Genomic DNA, 22,936 nt, shown 5'->3' with positions numbered 1-22,936 from the left:
AGATCGATAGATTAAATAGATTATTTGGATGAACTGTTGCAGCCCTAGATGTATGTCAAACCTGATAACAGCAGTCCCGTTGTAGTCTCCCTGAGGTTCTCCCATGACAACCTCTCTGGAGGCCTCCACGATCCCAACCATCCCCAAAGCAGCCTTGTCTCCTTGGACGGTAATGGTGGCCACGCCTAGAGGAACACATCACAGATAGATGCATATTAAATTAACTAAACAACATATTCTCCACAACATATTCACCACTGCTCTACCTCAGAGGTACCCACATGAATGCGACAACCAGTAACTTGACGGTGTAATTTGCCTTTGGTCTTACGGTATGTTCTGAAAATTATGCAAAGCCTGGTTTAAACAACATTTAGAAAAAAAGCCCAAATAAGCAACTACACTTTAAAAACAAGCCCCAAAAAAAACGCAACTCGCAACTACCAATATTTACAAGCGACTTTACATAAAAACAAGCCCAAAGTCGCTTAGAATAAGCATACATGGCAACGCTGGACAACACTAGATGTGCTGAATACTGTATGTATGTCCCAAAATGACTTTTTTTTCCTATCGATTAGTCACGCCATGGAGAATTCATGGATATTGTTTTGTTTTTGTCGCATTCCTAAGCCAATAATTTGCACTGCCTACCGGTCAGCTGGTCATCACATTATTGGCTTAGGAATGCGACAAAAACTAAAAAATATTCAAGTCTCCATGGGGTAGCTAATCAATAGAAAACAAGTATTTTTTGGGGGTGAACTATCCCTTTAATTGTTTTACATTGGGGTGGTGTCACTGCATCATGTGCAAACTAAGACGAGTTTTCCAGGGCTTTATTTTCCCACACCAGCAAAAAAGAAAAGAAAAGTTATTGTATAGCTTGGCATTATGGCAATAAAAATGATTCTGATTCATTGCTTCACTGATTCATTGCTTGACTTTGTGAAAAGAAACATTTGTGTTGGATGTGATTAGCACGTTTAAATCACACAGATTTATGTTTTCACTGCGCGGTCGTGTGTGTTCCTGTAGGATTGTGTTCAGCGGAGCGTTACTACACACACAAACCCTTCAACCACTCAGACCCTCCATACTTGGCAAAACGGACCCGAGTTGCCGATCTAGACGCTTGTAGATCGGCTATATTTAGCTAATGTTCAGTGGTGCGTTAACTACCAGGGTTATTATAGTTGTATTAAAAGTAACAAAATAAAGAAAAATAAAATTGAGAAAGAATTTTAGTAATAACTGAAATGAAAATGAAAATGAGGCTTTACAAAAAAATAAGATGACAAACTGAAAATGTATTGTGTCAAGAAATAGACAATGCATCTAACAAAACTAAGAAAAACTTCTTTGTCAAAAGTCTTTGTCAATACCCAATATTTTTCTTGTGAAAGTTAATACTAAAAAACGTTTTCACAAACTAAAACCAAACTAGCAAACCCGCTAAAACTAAACTGAAATTGAAAACAAAAAGTCAAAAAGAACTACCGTAATAAATAAAAACGAGAACTTTTTTACCCCCTTCTTCTCCTCATTTTTTAATCGTTTTGCCAATTGATTCCTCCCCACACGCATTACTATAGGCCAGTGGTTTTCAATATCATTTTCATATCAAGGTCCATTATTTATTTGGCATTTGAGCCACGGACCACCGTTTGATGAGAGACTCTCAGAACAAAAACTTTGAATATTTTGTTATCATTGGATAAGACTTTGTCCACAATTCCATGTTGTATTGATGTTGGTACCAGAGGAGAGGGCAAACGTTGATCAAAATAACTATTCCTTAATTAAGTAAAATGGGTCCATTTGGTTTCATTTTACGCCCTCAAGAGTTAAAGATCTAATAAGGGTCCATTTGGTTACCAACTCTCCATCATTTAGCTGGGGACCACCTGGAACGCCCTCAAGAACCACTGGCGGTCCCCGGACCACTGGTTGAGAGCCACTGCTATAGACATTACAAACCGTTTAAGGGGTCGATGACGGCGGCGCCGCTGGCGTCTGGAAGCAGCCGGACGCTGAAGCTCTCGTCTCCTTCCAGCACGGAGTCCACCAGCGCTCTGACCTCAAACGTCTTCCTGGACTCCGTCTGTAGACGTTTGGAGAAAAAAAAAAAACGTCGCTGTCAGGCAGAAACCTCTTATATCCATATTCTAACTGATTGTGTTTTTTTCCGTAAAATAACGCCCCTACTTGATCATACTACAACGTCACACGAAAGTATCAAAAGTAGCAGATCTACAAGCTTGAAACGCGGCTTGAAACGCGGCTTGAAACGTGGGTTGCAACGCGACGCGAAGCCACACGTTTTGAGCTTGTAGATCTGCTACTTTTGATGCTTTTGGACATATGAGGTTTCGACCCAACAGAGACGATGTGCAATTAAAATGCAATAAACACCAAGGGGCGATTCCAAAATGAAAATCTGCCCAAATAGTCATGGCTGAATATCGATATGAAATTTTATCCGTCTTAAAATATACAACATATTCGGATGTTTTCACCCCAGGATAGGGTTTTGCCAGGGTTCTTGTGGTTAAGATGTCAAATACTGTAATCAACCGATCTTACTGGCTCACAACGTGACACAATGGCACGTGTTGTATGCTTTGTAGATCTGCAGATTATTTCTTTTTGCAATCTGGGGGCTGGTCAGTAGGAGACTCAATTGGCCGCTGGTCAGCAAATTATTGGCTTACGAATGCGACAAAAACAAGAACATTTTTGGGTTAACTACTCCTTTAATGTGGTTAATGTGCTATGGCAATTGTATCAATTGTATCATTCTTATGAAGCAGTTGGTTCATAGACTGTACCTCAGTAAAGTGTGTGTGTGTGTGTGTGTGTGTGTGTGTGTGTGTGTGTGTGTGTGTGTGTGTGTGTGTGTGTGTGTGTGTGTGTGTGTGTGTGTGTGTGTGTGTGTGTGTGCGTGTGCGTGTGCGTGTGCGTGTTAATATAGTGTTACCTACCTCAGCAAACTGTAGGGTGCCGGTGAGAGGTGAAAGGTCATCTACAGCTTGGTCGTCCAGTCTCCAGAGCATGCTCACCGCCCCGCTGCCCCCCGGGCTACGGACCACCGCTAGTGTCGCCGTGGCAACGGGGTCATCGGACGATTCTGGCTCACTCACAGTGAACTAGAAAGGGGGAGGAGTTATAACACAGACACACACAATTTGTTTTACTTTGTCATATTTTATTGTTGTACATTTTTTGTGGGTTTAGAGACTTACTTCCAGCTCCTCGAATCCAAATCGTCCGAGAGGCGAGTCGTTGGGCGGTATGGTGACCGTCAGCGAGGTCGCCTCCCCCAGACGAGCCCCACCAATCACACGCGCCAGAGTCACGGTGAAGGTCTCGTCTGACTCCACCTCCTCGTCGTCCAGGATGGTGATGTCGATCGTTGCTTCATCCTGGAAGGAAAAACAGAGTGAGTATGTCACTGTTTTCTGTTCTGCAGAACTATGAACCTTTCTTAGTGTGCATGATTTTTTATCAAAGGAGTAGTTCACCCAAAGAATGACTTATTTTCTATCAATTACACTTTTGTTTTGTTAGATTTTTTTAGTTTTTGTCGCATTCCTAAGCCAATAATTTGCAGCAAAAAAAACCAAATCTCCATGAATTCAAGCTTCATGGGGTGTGTAATTGATAGAAAATAAGATTTTTTGGGGGTGAACTACTCCTTTAACCACTAGCAGACTACTGTATACAAACAAGTATACAATAGTATAGGTACTGTATACTTTGTCATGCGACAAACAGCGAAAATAGTGGCTCTACAAGCTCTCAATGCAAAATGCAATGCATTGTAAGGCAGTAGATCAGCAATTGTTTTTTACATTTAAAAGGCAACACCAAGATCAAATATAATATTCACACTTGTATTTACATTTGATAAATCAAATATTCTCAATCTATTCGTGAGTTATCTGACTTCAAATCAGGACAAATAATAAAAAGACGTTTCCTCACCTGTCCCTCGAGTAAAGTGACATTTCCAGATGTGGGGCTAAAGTCATCGAGGCTTGCTGTGATTGGCTGAGCCTCCCAGTAGAGTATCACTCTGCCGGTGCTCCCGGCCAATCGAGCCACTGTAAGACGGAGGATGTTGGCCGGCGGGGGCAGCTCATAGGCCAGGACCCTTCCTGACACATCCTGGGAGAAATGTTTAACAGTATTTACTTTATAGTGTTTATTTCGTTGACTAAAACTATGATGAAAAATGTCTGTCGACTAACTTTTTTCACTGATGTTATTTTTTTTTCTAAAGTTACAATTTAATGACTTTTAAGACCTTTTTAATACCAAATTGGCCAAATTGTCAAATATTACGTAAGAAAGAGGCAAACATTGTGAAAATAGCCAATCTATGTAGTTCGGTTATTTTCACAATATTTATCTGTTTGTAAACTAAATGTAATGCCTACAATTCCAAGTGCTTGTCAGGGTGGGGGGTCCCCAGTTCAAATTAGATTATTTTCGGGGGTCGCGGCCTAAAAGGTTTGGGAACCCTTGGTGTAGGCGGAGACCTGTGATCGTCTGGTTAAATAAGACTAACAGAGAAACAGCCATCCCTGGGCGGGGTGACCATCAATATGAACTCACCTCAGACACATTGAACTGCAGCACTCCTCTGGGGTCGTCGTTCTCCTGGATGCTGACCTCTGCGACCTCCATCCCAGGCCTCTTCAGACTGGGCTGGCCTGGTCCCAGAGATCCTCCAATCAACTCCAGGCTGGTGATGTTCACCAGGAACACCTCTGCCAGCTCCGGGATGTCGTCCTGACAACGGAACACATAATAACAAACAAACAAACAGCGCCCATGCGTGAATAATATGGACGCAGATCAACAATAATTAGAGTCTGCACGCTGTTGTTAAGACTAATGGCTCCAACTGTTTATTGTGAGATCAGCTGAGGATCTTAGGAGAAATCAGGAAGGTGGAGTACAGTCATATCGTTGCTGTCGGGCAGAAAACTCTTATCTCCATATTTTAACTTTTTGTGTTTTTTTGTAAATTAACGGCCCTACTTGATCATACTACAGCGTCACACAAAAGCCTCAAAAGCAGCAGATCTACAAGCTCAAAACGTGACGCGAAGCGACGCGTTTTGAGCTTGTAGATCTTCTACTTTTGCTATTTTTTTATTTGAATCCTGGAAAGTAACAGTTTTGGACATAATATGAGGTTTCCACCCGACAGAGACGATAATTATACTAGTGTATGGGTTGGTTGTAAGCAGAGTGAATGACAGGTAACACACACACTTTGTTGTTATGTTACTAGTCGAGTTCACTTATTTCAAATATCAACACAATATCCAACACAAAAATACAATCACAACAATCTTACAATTGTTTATGTAACCTCTTGAAAGCTAGCATTCCTTTTCTGGGGTGGGAACATTCGCTGAAAATAGCCGATCTACAAGCTATAACAAAACGTCACAATTTGACGCTTTGTGAGCTTGTAGATCTATGGAGTTACATTTGTGTCTTTATTAACCAAACAAAAGAAAAACATTTGAGAGAGAAAAAATATAAACAGAGCAAAGAATAGTTTTGAAAGAAAACGAATTAAAACAGCAAGCAAAAAATAATAATTTGTAAGCAAAGGAAATTATATAAACAGAACAAAAAATATTTTTAATTAAAACAAATTAAAAACGCAATCAAAAAAATATATTTGCAAGCAAAAAAATATAAGATTTGAAAGAAAATAAAAAATAATTGAGAACAAAACCTTTAAAATTCAAGAGTAAAAAAATAAGGAAAAACGGTTTAAACTACATAAAACAAAATACTTAGTAAAATGTTTGGGTAATAAAATGAGTTGTGCTAAATAAAATGTTTTTAATGTTTTTTTTCCTCATTTGCGAATGAAAGTTGTTTTTCTGATTGCAAAATGCCTTCTCTCTCAAAACCTATGTCTTTGGTCTCGATTTTTTTTTTCTCTCTCTTGGATTTGTTTGTGTGAGGGGTTAAAGTTCAGAAGGCGGGTCCTACGCTGATAGATGTAAGACACCTCTCCATTGGTCACTTGGAGTCTGAGTGACAGCTCCCCCTTCCTTATGTAGCTTGTTGAATGCAGGGATGGAGGTGTGTTACGGCCAGCATGGTTTTTTGATTATTATTATTATTAGCAGTTTGCAAAAAAAACTAAAAAACATGAAAGTATAATGCAAGGTCAGCTAAGAGTATTTAAAACCTAAGAAAGATGACTTGTTTCCATTGGGGTCCTTTGTACTCAATTCATAGAGACATTTAATGACAGACAGATATACACTACTATGCAAAACATCATAAAAACAAAAAAACAAAAAATATGTACAGTAAACAGTTTGAGTAAACAGATTGATGGAATACTTTATTAACAGTAGGATACAGAGGTACAATTGTACAATGATTGTTATAAGGATAACACAAAAAGGCTTGTTTCCATTGTGGTCCTCTGGGACTGAGGTCAGAGCTCCATTCCAGCTCTGGACGCTACACTATTCGTTACAATATTGAGCATTTTAGGCTATTAGCAATTCAGATGATTCCCTAATGTTAGGTTTCTGTTCTACTTACAGTTTGTGATCTGTATTTAAAATTGTTGTATTGTTGTTACTGTTATAGTAGGCCAGTGGTTCCCAAACTTGGGATCGGGACCCTCAGAGGGGGTCCCCAGATTAGCTTAATGGGCAACATTGTTTTCTCTCTCAACAGTAAACAAACCAACCTATACAGTATAAGTGTATACAGGGTAACACATTTCTAAAGTGACAATTTAATGACTTTTAAGACCTTTTTAAGGCATTGTGCGCTTGTAGTTCGGCTATTTTTATCTGTGGAACCGAGTCAAACTAAATCTAATGCCTGGGTCAGGGTGGGTGGTCCCCACTTCAAGTATGATTATTTTGGGGGGTCCCCAGTTCAAATATGATTATTTTAGGGATTCACAGCCTCGGAACCCTTTGAAATTATAAAATAAAGCTACATTATTTTATGTTATATTTGTTATTCTAATTAAGGCAAGGCTGAAGTGACTGGCCTATTGGCCAGGCCCATTCCAGATAGACTGCTTTGGAACCGTTTCGTCTGATAGTGTGCTTCAGGCTGTGAATCCCTAAAATAATCATATTTGAACTGGGGACCCCCCAAAATAATCATACTTGAACTGGGGACCACCCACCCTGACAAGCACTTGAAATTGTAGGCATTAGATTTAGTTTGACTCGGTTCCACAGATAAATATTGTGAAAATAGCCGAACTACAAGCGCACAATGCCTTATAAAGGTCTTAAAAGTCATTAAATTGTCACTTTAGAAATGTGTTACCCTGTATACACTTATACTGTATAGGTTGGTTTGTTTACTGTTGAGAGAGAAAACAATGTTGCCCATTAAGCTAATCTGGGGACCCCCTCTGAGGGTCCCGATCCCAAGTTTGGGAACCACTGGCCTACTATAACAGTAACAACAATACAACAATTTTAAATACAGATCACAAACTGTAAGTAGAACAGAAACCTAACATTAGGGAATCATCTGAATTGCTAATAGCCTAAAATGCTCAATATTGTAACGAATAGTGTAGCGTCCAGAGCTGGAATGGAGCTCTGACCTCAGTCCCAGAGGACCACAATGGAAACAAGCCTTTTTGTGTTATCCTTATAACAATCATTGTACAATTGTACCTCTGTATCCTACTGTTAATAAAGTATTCCATCAATCTGTTTACTCAAACTGTTTACTGTACATATTTTTTTTGTTTTTGTTTTTATGATGTTTTGCATAGTAGTGTATATACTGTCTGTCATTAAATGTCTCTATGAATTGAGTACAAAGGACCCCAATGGAAACAAGTCATCTTTCTTAGGTTTTAAATACTCTTAGCTGACCTTGCATTATACTTTCATGTTTTTTTGTTTTTTTTGCAAACTGCTAATAATAATAATAATCAAAAAAACATGCTGGCCGTAACACACCTCCATCCCTGCATTCAACAAGCTACATAAGGAAGGGGGAGCTGTCACTCAGACTCCAAGTGACCAATGGAGAGGTGTCTTACATCTATCAGCGTAGGACCCGCCTTCTGAACTTTAACCCCTCACACAAACAAATCCAAGAGAGAGAAAAAAAAAATCGAGACCAAAGACATAGGTTTTGAGAGAGAAGGCATTTTGCAATCAGAAAAAACAACTTTCATTCGCAAATGAGGAAAAAAAACATTAAAAACATTTTATTTAGCACAACACATTTTATTACCCAAACATTTTACTAAGTATTTTGTTTTATGTAGTTTAAACCGTTTTTCCTTATTTTTTTACTCTTGAATTTTAAAAGTTTTGTTCTCAATTATTTTTTATTTTCTTTCAAATCTTATATTTTTTTGCTTGCAAATATATTTTTTTGATTGCGTTTTTAATTTGTTTTAATTACAAATATTTTTTGTTCTGTTTATATAATTTCCTTTGCTTACAAATTATTATTTTTTTGCTTGCTGTTTTAATTCGTTTTCTTTCAAAACTATTCTTTGCTCTGTTTATATTTTTTCTCTCTCAAATGTTTTTCTTTTGTTTGGTTAATAAAGACACAAATGTAACTCCATATAGATCAGCTGTTTTCTACAAAGAGATTTGGAGTAGACTAGGGAAAACATCCACATGGTACTCTTGTTGGTTTCATGTCGTCTGCTTTGCAGGATCGTTTATAGCGGGGTCTAATCAGTGTTGCCAAGTCTGCTTATTATAAGCCAATTTGGGCTTGTTTTTCTGTAAAGTAGCTTATATCGGTAGTTGCGGGTTGCTTCTTTGGGCGTGCCTCCTAATGTTGTTTAAACTAGTGGTTCTCAAACATTTCATGTCAAGGAACCCCAAATGAATATGTATTTGTCTGCGGACCCCCATCTAAAAAGATTTTGTGCCAGGCATCCCCATACAAGATTGGTGTTGTTAAAAATGTTTAAAAACATTCAACATTTTAAGATTTCTTTCAAGATTATTTTTGAAAATAGCAGATCTACAAAGCTTGTACATCGGCTATTTTCAAATAGCTGATGTAAAAGGGCTCAAGTGGTAAAACCGGTCGCTTCTTTTGTGCTCGTTTTCATAGACCTGGACGCTTGTTTCACTCACAAAATCTAGAAACACTGGGTCTAATGACAACTGAATGGAGAAACAGCTAGTGCATGCCATGCAACACAGCTCATGGACATGGAGGAATCACACGCACGCGCGCACACACACACACACACACACACACACACACACACACACACACACACACACACACACACACACACACACACACACACACACACACACACACACACACACACACACACACACACACACACACACACACACACACACAAACCCCTTCTTTTCATAAGCCTCGAGTTTAGTTTCTAAATTGGGTTTAGTGGTTAGCGTTGTGCTGACAGCACGGTCGCCTGTACTCTCGCAAAAACCAAATAATAGGAAGAGCTGCAAAGCTTCAACACAGAAACTTAAAATTAAACCCTCTCCCAGGGCCACTTCTTCTTGTATGCAACGTCTCTCCATAACAACCTTAATGAAAGCTGGCAGCTTCAACAGAAACACCAGGAAAAACACAGCTTCATGTTCGCGGGACTTCTTCCGCCTCTCTTTACAGCCTAAACACACAACATAATCACCAGTCCCATTAGTGGGAGAGAGAGAGGTAAAAATAGACACCGGCTTGCCTTGGCCCTTACTATACTTAACGATGAAGCCTGGAAGAAGGAAACAAAGGGAAATACAGCGAAGACAATGAGACAGACAGATGTAGAAAAGACCCCGAGGCACAGGAAAGAAAGGGAAGGTTAATGGAAATTCCTTGAGAGAGGAAGGATGAAGGTTCTGGATTGTTCTCCCTCGTGCTGAAGACCCTAAACGGGGGTTCAGATCCGATGGTGCAGGGATTGTAGTGTACTGCTTATTAGTACTGTAAGTAGGCAGCAGACAAGGCTCGGTGCCAGCCAGCCTGTGTCTGCTCAACCACTCTGGGGTGGCTTTTGGACCGTGGGATGCAGACAAACTGCAAAGACTGCTGGAGAGCTGGAAATGTCCAGGATCCAATTGAGTCTGTTGTTCTCCATCCCAAAATAAGAAGGGAGATGAAAAAAACAAATTTGATTCGTTCCAGTACTATTCTGTTCTGTTTACTATGATGTTACAATTCTGTTATGATCTGTTAAGTTCATACAGTGGGGTGACTGCATGGTGTCTCAGCCGGTTAGTGCACTGCACTGCACAGACCAAATCAAGTCAAAACTTTATTTTATGTTATGTTGTACATTTCATACAGCAAGTTGCAACTCAATGTGTTTCACAGAAAATAATAAAAGAAACAAACCATAATAATAAAAAAAGTATATTAAAAGTAAATTAGAAGCAACCTAAGAAAAAGCAATGCCAAAAAGGTGTGTCTTTATAAATGTCCACGGTTCCAATGGTTAGGACCATAATAGACCAAGTGTCAGAGGATCTAAGGGCTCGGTAGGGCATAAAACAAAAAAAGCACCTAAGATAAGTAGAGTGCAATAGGTGCATGCATTGCCATTTAGTGAATTTAAAAACCAATAAAAGGATATTCTAAAACTAACAGTCAACCAATGCAGGGACTTCAACAACGGAGGGACATCAGGGGACAGCGTGGACTTCAACGCGGACCCGAGTTCGAATCCGACTCCCGTCTTGTCTCACATCATGTCTCTCTTCTCTCAGGTTTCCTGTCTCTCTACTACACTGACACTCTACTGTCTAATGAAGCAACACAAAAATCTTTTAAAAGTGAATGTCTGTTCTTTTAATTGGAAGATTAACACATGAAAGCTTGTAAATCAACTTTTTAGCTATTTTTGAATGAAAAACATAAATAAAGAAAATGTTTTAAAGATTTATAATTTTCCTTTTTAGTTGTCCAAAATAGGGACACCACACTTAACCCATTAAAACCAGGAAAGTATGTTATTTTAGATTGGGAGGAGGGAGTCGCGATTTCACCATAAAATGGGGTTGTGGCATAAAAAAGTTTGAAAACCCCTGATTTAGGGGGTCCTTGGCACGAAAAAGTCTGAGAACTACTGATTTAGAAGGTATTTGTAGAATCGGCCTCAGGTCTTAATGTATTTCACTTATGTAGTGATTTGAGTGTTCTTATGTTTATGTGTGTGTGGTGCTCACCGGTAGGATGGTGAAGGTGACCAGCACCACGGTGGCTCCGTCCACCATGATCACGGTGTCGTCCTTGGAGACGTAGTCCTGTCCGGCGGTGGCCTGGTTGTTGGGCGGCTGGGACAGGGCGGGCTTGGTGCCGTAGCGGATCAACACCTCCCCGGTTGACCCCTGCTCTCTCACTATGGACAGGGTCACGTTGGCCGGAGTCCCTGGAGGGTCAGAGAGGTCAAGAGAAAACAACACCACAGGGTCAAAACATGAACACCAATGTGTCAAAATGTGGCCTTTATTATTTAATTAATTACATCCAAAGATATTCAATTATTAAAGATACGCCATCCACAATTGGAACCACTAAAGGCGAAATGGTACACAGATCCTAATAGAGCACCGAAGTCTGACGTAGTTTACACATCCTACCTGGGTCGCGTTTTTTTTCCCCATTCTGAATTCCCATAGACGTGTTTAATATCGCGTCAAATAAGAACTGTGTTCCAAAAATAAACAAATAATCCCGGCGGTTTGACACATATGGATATGAAGCATCAACTGACGGTGAGAAAACGCTAATGTTACTTCCGCCGAATTAGTACAATTTTCGCCAGAAACAAACTATCAAATATGACTGACTATCATAAACGATACAGAGCCTCCTCCCTGACAATGCCGATACTTTAGTACTTTTACTCAAGTACATTTTGAATACAGGACTTCTACTTGTAACAGAGTATATCTACATTGCAGTATTGATACTTTTACTGAAGTACAAAATGTTAGTACTTTTTCTACCACTGGACAATAGCTTGTAAAGTCCGGCCAAAAATTAATGTGACGTCATAGACTGGCTTCAAAGTACTATATTAACGGGCACCGCACCGAGTCTGCACATAATTGTAGTTAAGCGTGACAGAAATAGTTTGTTAATAATTAGTAGTCGTTATAACTAAAAGTAATTCATTCAATTTTAATTCTTCAACCGTAAGAGGATGGCAGACGTCGCCCAGGTTTCAGCTACCCCTTCCCCAGCCCCAGCGAAGGCGGAAGCAAGGAGGAGGAGGAGGAGAAGCGTGAAGGCGGCGGGTCCCAAGAGAACGGTTAGACGCAGGAGGAGGAGGACCACCGGCGCCAAGAGACGCGCTGCGTCTGCTAGGCCCAGGAGGAGGAGGAGACGCGCGGCCGCAACGACCACCAGGAGGAGACGCAGAAGGTCCACCGTGCGTCGCAGGAGGCCCGCGAGAAGGACCGCACCAAAGAAGCAAGTGAGAAGGAGAAGAAGGCGGGCCAGGAAGGTGGAAGAGTAAGCGTCCATATAGACCCCTTAACAGACGACGTCACACTGATAAGAACCAGTATGCGCGCAATGAAACCCATTCTGTCAGGTCTCGCCTGGGGACGCGCCTCACTAGCCAACACACAAGAGGGGGTTGGGCTGTGCTGAAACCAGCGCACCCCGAAACAACAGGTTGAGAATTGATTGCATGAAACAATCACCTGTGCGTCCAGTCTCAATGTTGGTAAACAAAATAATTGGTCTATTGGGGCTGCAACTATGGATTATTTTCTTTCTTCGATTATTCCATCGGTCACTTTGATTCATTTACTCATTCACTGCCAAAAACTTAAAAAACATATTTTTTTCCGATTACCAATACTGCCAAAAACATTAAAAACATTTTTTTTTTAAATTATTATTATTATTTTAAATTATTATTATTATTATTTATTTATTTTTTCGCACACAGAACCAGGAGATAACGTGATCCAAAGGTTTGCTGCTCCATTCATTTCCTGGTTAAAGCATTTGGGAAATATTCTGTATCTCGGCTCCTGTGTATGACTGGCGAGACATGCTATTTTCAACGGCGTATAACAAGCGAAAGCTTCACGGAAGCACAGTGAAACCCTCCTGGATTAGCAACCATCAGGGGATCGATCATAATGGAGATAAGTGTTCTGTGACTACTTGAAAAAGGTAAAAAAAAAAATAAAATCACTGGCAGTGGATGATTGATTTTTTTTTCTGGCAGTGAATGAGTTAATTTATTTTTGTTTCATATATCAACAAAGCGTTATTTTATACTTTGTTGCACAGCGGCGGCGTGCAAGAGATAAGGTTTTATTTTTATTTTTATATATGCATTCCAATAATAGATAATAGATCCCGTGAGAGTGTGTTGCTGGGACAGAGAAAGGTCGCCATTTAGTATGAAAATCTTGGGAGTATTCTGTGGCTTGTGACGATCGGGTCCAATATTTAGTTCAGTGACCATGGAGCTAAAGAATGGTTCAGAAGCTGTGTTCACGTTCACTTCACACAGATACGGGAAGTAAACCGGAGATGGCATGTCTTTCTTTTTCCCTTTTCATGGAGACTTTAATTCATGTATATTTTTTTGTTTCCATTCCTAAGCCAATAATTTGATGACCGGCAGCGGTTTCGGTAGGAGACACAAGAGTCTCCTTTTCCTACCGGAACCTCTGCCTACCGGAGCTGGTCATAAAATCTCCATGGGACTAATCGATAGAAAAAAATCTTTTTTTGGGTGAACTATTCCATTTTATTTTTCTGTAGATTTCTCACTGCACTGTATATTTTGTTATCTAGTATGTTCTGTTTTTAGTTGCACTTTACTGCAGTTTTTTTTTTACATTACATTTCTTCGGTTTTATGTAAATCACCTTGAAACCAGCTTGTTTTGGAGTTATTATTATGATTACTCGTATAAGGAATCCAACAAACATTACGTAAGCTGGCAATCGTGGTGCCTGTTTTCAAAACAGAGCACACAGCATGTTATGTTCCTCTGACATCCTGGGCTACGAGCCCAGACACAGATTAGGATAAATCCTACGTTTGCCCCATAATGCTGGAAAACCGCTGTGGATTGCCTTTACAGTAAATCCATAACGTGTGTTTACTGTAACCAACGCTCCAAGAACCCCACTTCAAAAACACATTAGTGAAATGTAAGCAGATAAATTCACAGACTGAAAGCTTACTGTACTTAAGGCATACTGTAAGTATTTCTTTCACTGGGTGTGTAATCTTGTAAGACACCCTAATTCTTTATGACTGCCTGTACTCATAATGGGGGGGGAAAATGAAGTTTTTGGAGAGCCATTAAAACCGGGAAAGCATTCTGTGTCATTTTAGATTTTAGACATATTTTATACTTTGGCTATTCAAAAATAGCAGATATACAAGCTCATATCGTGTCACTTCGTGCTTTTAGAATCAGCCTCAGGTCTTAATTGGTTAAAGACCTTGACACTAGGGATGGGGATCGTTAATTTGTATAGATTTCGATCACCATATTGATCCTGATTATCAACCCGATTGCTTATTGATCCTTTTCTATTATTGGTAGTTGTTGGCAAATCATCAAACTTTACTTTATAAGCTCTGTAATTAAAATCAGGTGTGTTTGGAGGAACTTGAGCTATGGGAATCAAACGGGTGAATGAAATCAAGATTCATTTATATTCATAAGAGTATCTATGTCAACATGCAGCACGTCTCCGTTTGACAGGAAGTAATTAAGATTGGCTTTTTAAGGACTTCTGATATAAGAATACACTTCTTTTTTTGTGTGTGTGTGAAAAACATATTTTTCATTTCACCACGTCTTTAAGGACCCCCGGGGGTCCCGAGACGCCATGTTGAAGAACCAGTGTCATCTTACTCTGTGGTTCTTGTGCCAGGGTAAACTGGGAGTCCAGATGCCATCCTATCACCCCGTAGGGGGAGCCGTTGGGCAGGATGGCCAGGAGGGCGCGGTCCCGGTGCCGGTCGATGACCGCGCCCACCACCCGCGGGTCGTCCAGCCCCAGGGTGGTCACGTCCACCAGGGACACGGTGACGCTCTCCCTCAGCTCGGCCACGCCGTCCGCTATCACGGTCAGGGAGATGGTGGCGTGTGATTGGCCCTCTGAGAATATCACCTGGGATAAAGACAGGAAGAGACGGGGTTGAAGACAATTCCACACATTGAAGTTAGAAAATATTGATTGTATAATGTTTTGTGGGTAGTGGGCTTATGTGTGTGAAATCTTATTTAATTTCATGTCATCTTAGTTCATCTCCTCGTTTCATCTCATCTAATTTAATGGGGGATAACGCTGAATCTATTGATGGGGATGATGACGCTGAATCTAGCCTTGATGGGGACGATGACGCTGAATGTAGCCTTGATGGAGCGGAGAATGAGACTGAATGTGGTTCAAGCGATGATGAAGAGGCCTCGGACCAGGACCCAGCTGAACCGTCAGGACAGTAAAAACCATACTGCCGCCGGGCCATTTGTTTTGTGAGACTTAATGCTGTTTTGAGATCCCGGCTGCAAGTTCTCTGTTGCCTAAAATCTTTTTTTTTTAATTATTATTGTTTAAAGTGCTGTACGTGATATTCTTTTTGTTGCTGTACGTCAGGGGACCCAAGTGGGAAAACATACGTCATTCATTATCATTATTATTATAAAATTGGTAGATCAATAAGCTCATTTATAGATAGACACCCTTCCCAAAGCGAATGACATTAATCCATTTAGCCAGATTGACAGTTAAGCGACAAATGAGAACTAAACAAGAGGAGGTAAAAGGGGTGTTGCAGGTTGCAGATTCTCGGTCTGTGTGCCTGAAAGTGTTAATGTGTGCAAATTACCAAGCCAGTAGGCGGGCCCTAGACGGGAACTGAGCACTGAGCAAATCCACCATATGGTCGGCATTTGAGGGAGATTTATGACCGCTCGCGGGTGCCCGGGAGCGGACGCTAATTCCAGGGAGACTCCCGGAAATTTCCGGGAGAGGTGGGATGTCTGCATGTGTGATGCTGGACGTTGCAGACAGACTCACCACTCCAGAGGGGGGGAAGATGTCGTCCAGACTGCCGTTAGCGGCCCAGTGGACAGTCAGTCTGCCAAACGTTCCTCTTCTCCTCTCCACGATCAGAGAGACGATGTTGTCCTGTAGCAGTTCCTCCACCTCCACGGACAAAGACTTCTACACACAAACGATGAAAATAAATGACATGGTTAAGTATTTTAACTCTGTAAACCTTTACATATCTTTAAAATACAGATTTAACCCAGAGATCTGCAAAGCCTATACATTGCTATACCCTTCAATCCGGGAAAGCGTCTGTGTCATTTTAGATGTGAATACAAAAAAATCGGGTTATTCAGAAAAGGTTAGGATTTGGAAGGCGTTTAAAAGGTCTAAATGGCCTCAGGTCTAAATGGGTAGCTTATTTGCTATAGCTTTTTTGGCACAATGATTTGTTATAGAGGGAAAGGAAAGTGTAATTTTGGCGTACTCGTGTCGCGACTAGAGAGTGTTTAGAGAAGTTGTCAAAAAACACATTTATGTCAAATGGTTAATGTGGAAAATACAGCAGTGAAAGGTTATATCAAAATAACTTTTGTTTAATTGGAAAAAGTTACACATTATGACCCCTTTATTCAAAGTGTACTCCTGTTAGCATGATTTGTCTGAAGTTACTTAAGGAAAAACCCTGACTATAACATGATGATAAAACAAATGCATACTCTTAATGGGCAGTCACTGTATCTGTATGTTATCGTCTCTGTCGAGTGAAAACCTTTTCAGGATTCAAATTCAAAAACACCAAAAGTAGCAGATCGACAAGCTCAAAACACGTCGCTTCGCGCCGCGTTTTCAAGCATACAGATCTGCTACTTTTGATGCTTTTTTGTGTGGCGTTAATTTACGGAAAAAACACAAAAAAGTTAAAATATTGAGCGAATTACCTGAGCGAAGCCTATGACTCCGTGGGCGTTGTCGTTGGTGGGGATGAAGACGGTCACCTGACCGCCGAAGCCGATCTCCGCCCCGCCCTTGGGGTTCTTGAGGCTGACCCGGAAGTGCTCCTCCACCTCGGGGATGTCGTCGTCTACGAGGTTCACCGCTATCTCCAGCTCACTGTCGCCTGGAGCAAACTGCAGCTCACCAGTACTGTACGGACACAAGAAACAAGACACGCTCTAATTATCCATCCTGTGTAACGTCACTACTTGGAGGCCGGTCAAGAGCTTGAAGAATTTGGGCAAAATATTTGATGATGACTGGAACTCCAAATTTGGGGGGAAACTTTGGCAAGATTTGCGGGGATATACGAGACATAACTCGTTCTGTACAGCTCACCCCTTCAGGAACACGCCATATACTGTATACATGATAATTTTCACAATAGACTCAAAACAGTCTCTGCGTCATGACCGAAAGAATAAGATTGCGAATACAAGTGACCAAAATTAGTTTTCTCAGACGGGTAGCCGGCCTCTCCCTTAGAGATAGGGTGAGAAGTTCAGTCATCCGCGAGAGACTCGGAGTAGAACCGCTGCTCATTCACTTGGAAAGCATACATCTGCTGCTCACGCACCTTTATATCTTATCTCAGGTACTATGTTTAATAATGTTCAGTAATAATTTGTTTGTTTTCTTTGATTGATCGCTCTTGCCCCTTGCCTTCTTCTTATTCCCTTTCTTTTTTTTCCTATATTTTTTTTCTATCAAAAGTAGCAGATCCACAAGCTCAAAACTCGTCGCTTCGTGCTGCTTCGAACGTGTTTCGAACTTGCGAATCTGATGCTTTTGATGTGACGCTGTAGTATGATCAAGTAGACAGTAGGGCATTAACTTATACGAAAAAAACACAAACAAGTGAAAATATTGAGGTTTCTGCCCCACAGCAACGATATGCTATGCATACTGTACCTGTATATGAAATCTGACTGGTTGGACACGGAGGTGAACTCATAGACAGTGGAGCTGTTCTCCTCGGCGGACGCCAAGAGGGTCTTGGTGGCGTGGAGAGGAGAGGGTCCGGGCAGAGAGGAGAAGCCTGAGGCCGGAGGAGCGTCCTCCAGATCCACGGAGAACAGAGAGACGTCAGACCTCCAGGAGTAGATGGAGGAGCCGTTACTGCCGGCCAGCACCAAGTGAGCTGAAAGAAAGGGTTGAAAGATAAAGATAATTATCAGACAGAATGTGTTTGATGCAGGCACTTCTTCTTTTAACCCATTCAATCCGGGAACGCATCTGTGTCATTTTAGATTTGAGCTATAAACATTATGTTATACTTTGGCTATTCAAATATAGCAGATCTACAGTACAAGCTTGTAGATCAGCATTTTTTTTTTTTATCTTTAACATTTTATGTAAATCTTTGAATACATATATTTAACAACATTTTTAACTCAAATGTTTAGATAGGCCTATCTGCTTCTGGGGGGGTCCGTGGAACAACATATTTTGATGGGGGCCAAAAACATATAATTTTGGGGGTCCTTGACATGAAAAGGTTTGAGCACCACTGATATAGTTACATGCTATAGCTAGACCCTCCAGAAAAATGCGTTTATGCGATCGCAGAATTTACTGCATAATCAGCAAAATGGCGCATAATTATGCGGGGGTAACGTTTTTTCAAAAAGGCTGCATCGCATCGCATAATATGCGCATCGCATCGCATAATACGCACATCGCATCGCATAATATGCGATTTGCATCGCATATTTCCGAATATTTCGCAACTTTTAACAATATTTCGCATTTTTCGCAACTTTTCGCATATCGCATATGCTGCATATTGCCGCACATTTCACAACTTTCCACATATTTCGCAACTTCCCACAATTTCACCGCATAAAATTGCAAAAAAAAAACGCATATTTCGTCGCAAAATCAAGGATTTTAGCCCGCATAATCAAGAGTTTTAGCCCGCATAATCAAGAGTTTTAGCCCGCATAATCAAGAGTTTTAGCCCGCATAATCAAGAGTTTTTGCCCGCATAATCAAGAGTTTTAGCCCACATAATCAAGAGTTTTAGCCAGCATAATCAAGAGTTTTAGCCCGCATAATCAAGAGTTTTAGCCCGCATAATCAAGAGTTTTAGCCCGCATAATCAAGAGTTTTAGCCCGCATAATGAAGAGTTTTTGCCCGCATAATCAAGGATTTTTGCCCGCATTTTTCTGGAGGGTCTATATAGCACTGATATACAGTAGCAACAAACGTTTTTTCAAAAAACTATTAGGATTTAGAAGACATTTATAGAATCAAAATATTTTGTTCCAAGGACCCCCAGAAGCAAATAATTGAGTTAAAAATGTTTGTTTAAAAAAATATATATATTCAAAGATTTGCACAAATGTTCATGATTTTTCTAAAATAGCATACTGTATATAAAAGCTCATAGCGTGGCTAGCCAATAGCCAAAGTAGCCAATAGCCAAAGTATAAAATAATGGTTAAAGTGGTTACACAGATGCGTGTAACTTCCCGGTCTTAATGGGATAAAGGACAACTGATGATAGCAAACTGTCACTAGTACTCACTGATGCCTGAACCTGTGGTGAACGGATGGATGGAGGTAAGACCTGGGAGTGGAATGGACTGGATCTGTTTGGGTGACGGTTGATCCACACTGAGAGCGAAAACCTCACAAGATGGAGAGTCACCTGAGGAGACACACACACACACACGCGCACACGCACACACACACACACACACACACACACACACACACACACACAGGTATTACTAGTGAGAACACCAACAGTTTAGGAGTACAATGTTATACAATGTTTTACCCCTCACCCTAAAGCCTTAGTTATACACAGAACACATAGATAATCGCCAATTTACAAGCTGCACAATGCATCATACTTGAGCTTGTAGATCTGCTATTTTCGGCGCACAACAAAGTATAACATCTAACCCTAATCCCTAAAACAAAAATACCTAATCCTAACCCCAACCTGAATCTTTTCCTAATTGTAAGCCTAAACACAACAATTTCTCATGAGGACCAGGAAAACAGTCCTCAAAATGCCTTATTTCACAATTTCTACTATAATTTTGGGGACATTTTTGGCCAAGTATAGTAATATACACACACACACACACACACACACACACACACACACACACACACACACACACAAATACACACAGACACACCGATAAACAAACATAGATTTATGCTGGCACTCTGTCCTTTCATGATAGAATGTCATGGTTCCGTTAAGTTAAGGCCTGGTGTGCCTGACACACCCAACACTGACAAATTACAGCCTATCCCCATCCATCTGCGGTTCTGCTGGTTCCCCCCGGCAGGGCCCTTTCCAGTAAATGTGCAACAGGTCCCAGCCGAGAGCTCTCACCACCTCTCTCTGCACACAGTGGTGGAAAGAAGTACTCCGGTTCTTTTTTACTTAACCGCTTAAAACCCCATATGGTTGACCGGAGTCCCCCAGGGCTCTATGCTAGCGTCTTTTATGTTTTCTGTTATTGTGGGGAAAGCTTTCGCTGAAAATAACAGAGCGTTGCGACGCATTGTAAGCTTGTCGAACAAAATACTAAATAGGCTACAAGCTGTCCTTAGCACACAGTGCACAAACAAGTACCAGGGAGGCCATTTCTAAATATGGCCTTCGTCTCCACAAATACGGACCATCGGAAAACAGGCTGATGTGAATTTCCTTTTTAACAAATTTAACTTGCCAATTTTCATGTGCGGTACTAGTGTATGCCACACTGAACCACAGATAAAATTAGCCAAAGAAATGTTTTTTAAATTGCAGAACAGCAGCTGAGAAAATTAACCACAATGGAAACAAGTACCAGTACTTTTTAGTGTTATCCTTTTAGCCTTAATGTCTTACTGTACCACATGCTGTTTACATTTTTGACTAATGAAGTATTAAAAAAAAAAAAAATAACTCTTAGGAAATCCTCCAGACTTAGTAAAGTGGATCGGAGATGGCACTGTACTTGGACCTTTTTTCCCCATCTCAAATCTCATCGCCAAAAATAGCCAATCTACAATTAGTCTCTGTCGGGTGGAAACCTCATGTCCAAAACCGTTACTTTTCAGGAGACAAATTCAAAAGTATCAAACGTAGCAGATCTACAAGCTCGAAGCGCCCGCTTCGTGCCGTGTTTCGAGCTTGTAGATCTCCTACTTTTGATGCTTCTGTGTGACGCTGTAGTATGATCAAGTAGGGTGTTAGTTTAAGAAAAATCCCAAAAAGTTAGAATATGGAGATAAGAGGTTTCTGCCCGACAGCAACGAATAGCTTGTAGATCTGCTATTTTTGGCTAATGCCCCCCCACCCCCATGTGCAAATTCAAAGCTAGCGAGAGGTCACCTTCAAGGACAACCAACAGGAGGGTAAGCTCCGCCCCTGTGTGGATTGTCGCCACCTGACTGGCTCTGCCCCCGACCCTGCCCCCATCGAGGAGGAAGGGGGAGGGGTCCTGGAACCGTCCGCCGGTCCACTGAAGCAGGAAGCAGTTGTCCGTCTGTCTGTCTGTGCAGGCCGCCAGGTACACGGGACCCGCTCCGCCAGAGAACACAGACACACTGACCACGCTGTCCTGTAGGTCAAGGGTCTGGTGGAGGGTAAAAACACCATCTCCGGTCCGGACGAAAACCTGCAGCAAAAAATTATCCCAGATTGGATTACGATTAAGCGATTGCTTAATTGAGCTTCTTTGAGAAACGTCCAAAGCTCAACAATATGTCAAAGAATATGAATTCACATACTTGGGAGAGTCCTAGCCCTCCAATTACTGATGTTTTGACTACTGTAGGCATGTAACGATTTATCGTAAATCGATTAAAATTGATTCAAACTGGTGACAATTTAAATAGAAAAAAAGAAGAAAATACAGAGAATTGTATTTAATTGTATGTAATTTAATTGCTACTGTATTGAAAAGAGGATAAGAGAAAACACAGTATTGTAAAAAGAAAATGTCTGGAAACTAATTTTTTTATTTAAAAAATCGTGAAACTAGTATTGTGATTCAAATTGTATCATGAGTTGAGTGAATGCCTAGTTTTGGCTGATATTTTGTCAAGAAAAATAATCCAATCAATTTGAAAAACTGAAATAAAAATAAACAGGCTAGCAAATAATCAGTGGGAACATTGTCAACAGTGTCACAAGTTGATCTCACCTGACTTGAGGCCAGCAGGTAATGTGTCTTCTCTATGGAGAAGTGTTGGACGTCCACTGCTTCAACGCCTAACGTTTGTTCCTGCACAATCCAAACATTAAAACATATTTAAAAAATCTAATGGCGAAAATTCAAGGCTGCAGTGTCAGTATAAAGTGTTGTTATAGAGGAATATAAGGAGTACATTATATTGTGTACCAATGTGAGGTTGAGGTCTTTCTGCAGTCTGAAGATGCTGAGGTTGGCAGCAGGAGAGAGAGGAGGACCGCTGTGGGTTACAGCTATGTAGGAGGATCCATTCACTGCGAAGCCCACACATGAGCTAGGATCCTGGACCCTGATTGACTGGAAGGACCAGCATATGAGAGAGAGAGAGTGAAAAAACAGTACATACACATACATGCATCTCAAATGATTTCACACTTTCAACTTTTCATGTTTTTTCCTTAAAAAGTGTAGTTTTGGACATACAAGGTTTCCATCCGACAGCGAACGAAATGTAAGTAAATGAAAGGTTCTTAGAGAGAGAGGGAGGAGATGGTCTGTACCTGTATGGGTACAAAGACCCCTTGCCACCTGTACAGAGTGGCCAGGGTGTGAGCTGAGCCAACAGGGGGGGTTCTGTCCAGTCTCATAGCCAGAGAGGAGGCTCCGTAGTCGGGGACGGAGCACCAGGCCGAGGTGGGGTTCTCCGGGAAGGTCTGGTAGACGCCCAGCACTGGGACACTGCCCTCTGCAAGAACCAGACA

General features: G+C 41.0%; 1 protein-coding gene across 1 annotated transcript in view; it reads right to left on the bottom strand.

The window, feature by feature from the left end:
• Positions 1–22,936, bottom strand: part of adgrv1 (adhesion G protein-coupled receptor V1) — a gene marked incomplete at its 5' end in the record, with an annotated part of 266,650 nt that overhangs the window by 155,174 nt on the left and 88,540 nt on the right. The window contains 16 exons of the mRNA XM_080433472.1: positions 62–185; positions 1,981–2,104; positions 2,985–3,149; positions 3,246–3,425; positions 3,988–4,170; positions 4,621–4,797; positions 11,214–11,416; positions 14,891–15,149; positions 16,059–16,205; positions 16,973–17,177; positions 17,940–18,168; positions 19,559–19,681; positions 21,374–21,659; positions 22,188–22,268; positions 22,386–22,532; positions 22,736–22,920. Coding sequence (XP_080289598.1) covers positions 62–185; positions 1,981–2,104; positions 2,985–3,149; positions 3,246–3,425; positions 3,988–4,170; positions 4,621–4,797; positions 11,214–11,416; positions 14,891–15,149; positions 16,059–16,205; positions 16,973–17,177; positions 17,940–18,168; positions 19,559–19,681; positions 21,374–21,659; positions 22,188–22,268; positions 22,386–22,532; positions 22,736–22,920 — 2,818 coding nt within the window. The remainder of the gene's footprint in view (positions 1–61; positions 186–1,980; positions 2,105–2,984; positions 3,150–3,245; positions 3,426–3,987; positions 4,171–4,620; positions 4,798–11,213; positions 11,417–14,890; positions 15,150–16,058; positions 16,206–16,972; positions 17,178–17,939; positions 18,169–19,558; positions 19,682–21,373; positions 21,660–22,187; positions 22,269–22,385; positions 22,533–22,735; positions 22,921–22,936) is intronic.

Source organism: Gymnoscopelus braueri (genome assembly GCF_963280865.1).
Source record: "Gymnoscopelus braueri genome assembly, chromosome: 7".
In the NCBI taxonomy this organism is placed as follows: domain Eukaryota; kingdom Metazoa; phylum Chordata; class Actinopteri; order Myctophiformes; family Myctophidae; genus Gymnoscopelus; species Gymnoscopelus braueri.
The sequence above is the reverse complement of the archived record's forward strand: the minus strand, read 5'-3'. Positions and strand labels throughout refer to the sequence as shown.